The sequence below is a fragment of the Castor canadensis genome, chromosome 11 (assembly GCF_047511655.1).
Source record: "Castor canadensis chromosome 11, mCasCan1.hap1v2, whole genome shotgun sequence".
Lineage (NCBI taxonomy): Eukaryota > Metazoa > Chordata > Mammalia > Rodentia > Castoridae > Castor > Castor canadensis.
In genome coordinates this window covers 129,024,512-129,027,395 of record NC_133396.1, presented here as the reverse complement: position 1 = coordinate 129,027,395, position 2,884 = coordinate 129,024,512, and the positions used below count along the sequence as shown (strand labels likewise).

The 2,884-nt window shown below is 46.8% G+C and overlaps 1 protein-coding gene across 1 annotated transcript; it reads left to right on the top strand.

The window, feature by feature from the left end:
- The first annotated feature begins 467 nt into the window (after positions 1 to 467).
- LOC109686325 (developmental pluripotency-associated protein 4-like) lies at positions 468 to 1,620 on the top strand. Its single transcript, XM_074048980.1, has one exon. It carries the CDS (start codon positions 511 to 513, stop codon positions 1,390 to 1,392), a length of 882 nt encoding a protein of 293 aa, XP_073905081.1. The 5' UTR covers positions 468 to 510; the 3' UTR covers positions 1,393 to 1,620.
- The last annotated feature ends 1,264 nt before the right edge of the window (positions 1,621 to 2,884 follow it).

Sequence of the window (2,884 nt, the reverse complement as noted above, 5' to 3'; positions counted from 1 at the left end):
GGGAGCATAACTCAGTTTCGCTTTAGTAAGCCCCCTGGAAATGAAGCCTGCTGAGGACAGGTGCCAGGAAATTTAGATAGATGCTCAAGTTTACACACAAGGTGGTCAAGTGCATGGAAGCCAGGCTGCTGGATTTGGAGCCCAGGCTGCTCCACTTAAAGTCTTCACCTCTGGACTTCTCTGTGTGTCAGTTTCATCATTTGTGAGAAGGGAATAATACTAGAAACTACCCCCTCAGGGCAGTCATGAGTCTTGAATGAACTAGTATGTGTGACACACCTGGAGCTGTGCCTGGACCATGTAAGCACTCAACAGAGGTTAACTTGAAAAAGATAAAAAACACAGACGTCTAAAGCAAATTCATACTTGTCAAAAGCTGAGCCTTTTTCCTTCCATGTGACTTTGTGCTCACCAAATAGCACTGTGATTCTTTACTGTAGGAGGTCTCATTGCGTTGGGGACAGTCACACAAGAAGAACTGAGAGTTAGTTTCAAGTTCCTTTCCTGAGCATGGAGAATGCAAGAGGCAAAGAGTGGAGCTGCTCAGAGAAGTCCAAGGAAGAAGAGGAACAAGGGCCTGCTCAACCAAGCACATCTTCTACAAAAGCTACAGCGAAGGGGAAAAAACAAGCAAAACCAGTGGGAAATGACAAGGGTTCCTGTTCAAAGGAACCTAAAAAGATACCAATTCCTCCCCTACCTTCTGAACTGCCACCTGTCAACTTGATTCATAGGGATATTTTGCGGGCCTGGTGCCAACAGCTGAAGCTAAGCAGCAAAGGCCAGAAATTAGAGGCATATAAGCGACTCTGTGAACATGCTTACCCACAGCAAAAGCACTGCTTGCAGAATATTCCTAGCTCAGCAAAAGAGGCCAGGATGAAGACACCAGGTCAAAGAAAATCAAAGGCAGGCCAGGGGGAACCATCCCAAAAAAGCTCTAAGAAAAAGCTACCTTCTGAGGTGGCTGCCCCCCCTGAAGTGGCCCCTGTACCTGAGGAGCAGTTGTCTGTTCTTGAAGACCCCCCTGTTCTCTATGAAGAAGTCAGTACTACTGTGGTGACCACATCTGCCCCTGAAGCAGTGTTGGCTTCCTGGGGCAGAATTGCAGCCAATGCTGGGAATAAGGAGGCCCAGGAGACAGAGTTGCCACGAGTGGCCTATGGTGACAAGTGGTGTGTGGTCCATGGGAGAAGTCTTCCTGCAAACACTGATGGTTGGGTTCAACTGCAGTTTCACGCTGGACAAGCCTGGGTACCTGAGAAGAAAGGGAAAGTTAGTGCTCTGTTCTTGCTTCCTGCCTGCACTTTTCTACCCCCGAACCTGGAGGACAATATGTTGTGTCCCAAATGTGTTCACAGGAACAAGGTCTTAATTAAAAGCCTCCAGTGAGGTTAGAATTCCAGAAAAAAGGGAACATCCTTCTCTGATGTCATCTGCTCTTGCAGAGTGGCCTATGGAACTGCAGTTATGACCAAGATTTTTGGAAATCCAAACGTCTGTGCCCTCACAGATGCCCACCTCACCAAGAAACTACTGGACTTTGTTCAGTCATGTAATTAGCAGTGTCTTCAGAAAGAAGCCACTGAGACCACCAAAACTCAATAAGGGCACCTCTGAGTTCACTGTGGCTGTGGACACATAGACCCTGGAAAAACCTGCAGCTCCCACTGCTCTATGAAGACCAGAATATTTATGTGTTCCATGCAGGCCCTGGGGTAGGGCTGTGAGGTCTTCTGTCATCACCTGTTCTGTCACCATTACACAAGGCTCACAGCTGAAGCAACAGGTCGAGTCCAATCAGCCAGCGGTCCATTGAAAAAAGCTTAATTGAGGGGTCTGTGCTCCCTGCCACACTCCCACTGTTTCATGTCCCTGAGTTGTTTCTTATTGTCCATGTTAGCATGTAGTGTTTGCATTTGCTTTCTATTGTTATAAAACATTGTACCAAATGTGAAAAAAAAAAAAAAAAAAAAAGAAGACCCGAGAGCAGTTGCAGCAGTTGGTTACTAGTCCACGTGCCCACTGTAAGTCAGCACAGGCACCAGCTATGTGTCAAGCAAGAGCGGAGTGTGTACATGTCCTGTACTTCAGTGAGTGGAGTGTGTACACGTCCTGTATGTCAGTAAGACCTGTGGCCTGAGGAGTTGGGTCCCTCAAAGCCTTTATTTCCCCATGGCCCTTCATCTGGGGAAACAGCTCAGTAAATCCTTCCAGTGAGTTTCCATGACGTCCCCACTAACAGTGTCAACAAAAAACAGCGCCTCTGTCCTCAGCCTCATCTTCCCAAACGCCAGCTCACTCACAATGGCTGAGGCACAAGAACACCGGAAGCCACACTTGTAGTGACTGGATTTGCCATGTGCATGCAACACAAATAATGCAACGCAAATTCCTTTCCACGGGGAGACCCCCTGCTCCCTTCTCTCCTTCATTGCAAGGGCTTCATCTACCAGCAGGGAGCTCAGTTTTTGCATATGTGTAGCCACACTATTTATTTGTTTTAACAACCTCTTTTTTGAGCTGGGTGCTGGTGGCTCACACATATAATCCTAGCTACTCAGGAGGCAGAGATCAGGAGGATCACGGTTCAAAGTCAGCCTTGGACAAATACTTAAGAGACTCTATCTTGAAAATATCCAGCACAAAAAAAGGGCTGGTGTAGTGGCTCAAGGTGAAGGCCCTGAGTTCAAACCTCAGTATTGCAAAAAAAAAAAAAAAAAGAAAGAAAAACCAACTTATTTTTTGGCAGGTTGAGTTCTGGTTCAAAAATTGTCTGTGGACTACCTTTCAGGCCTGGGGTGGGAGGGCACAAGTTTTACTGGGAGAGGGGAGAAAGGCATCCTTATTAGTAGGAATCTTGCTTTAAGCTTCTGTGCATTTA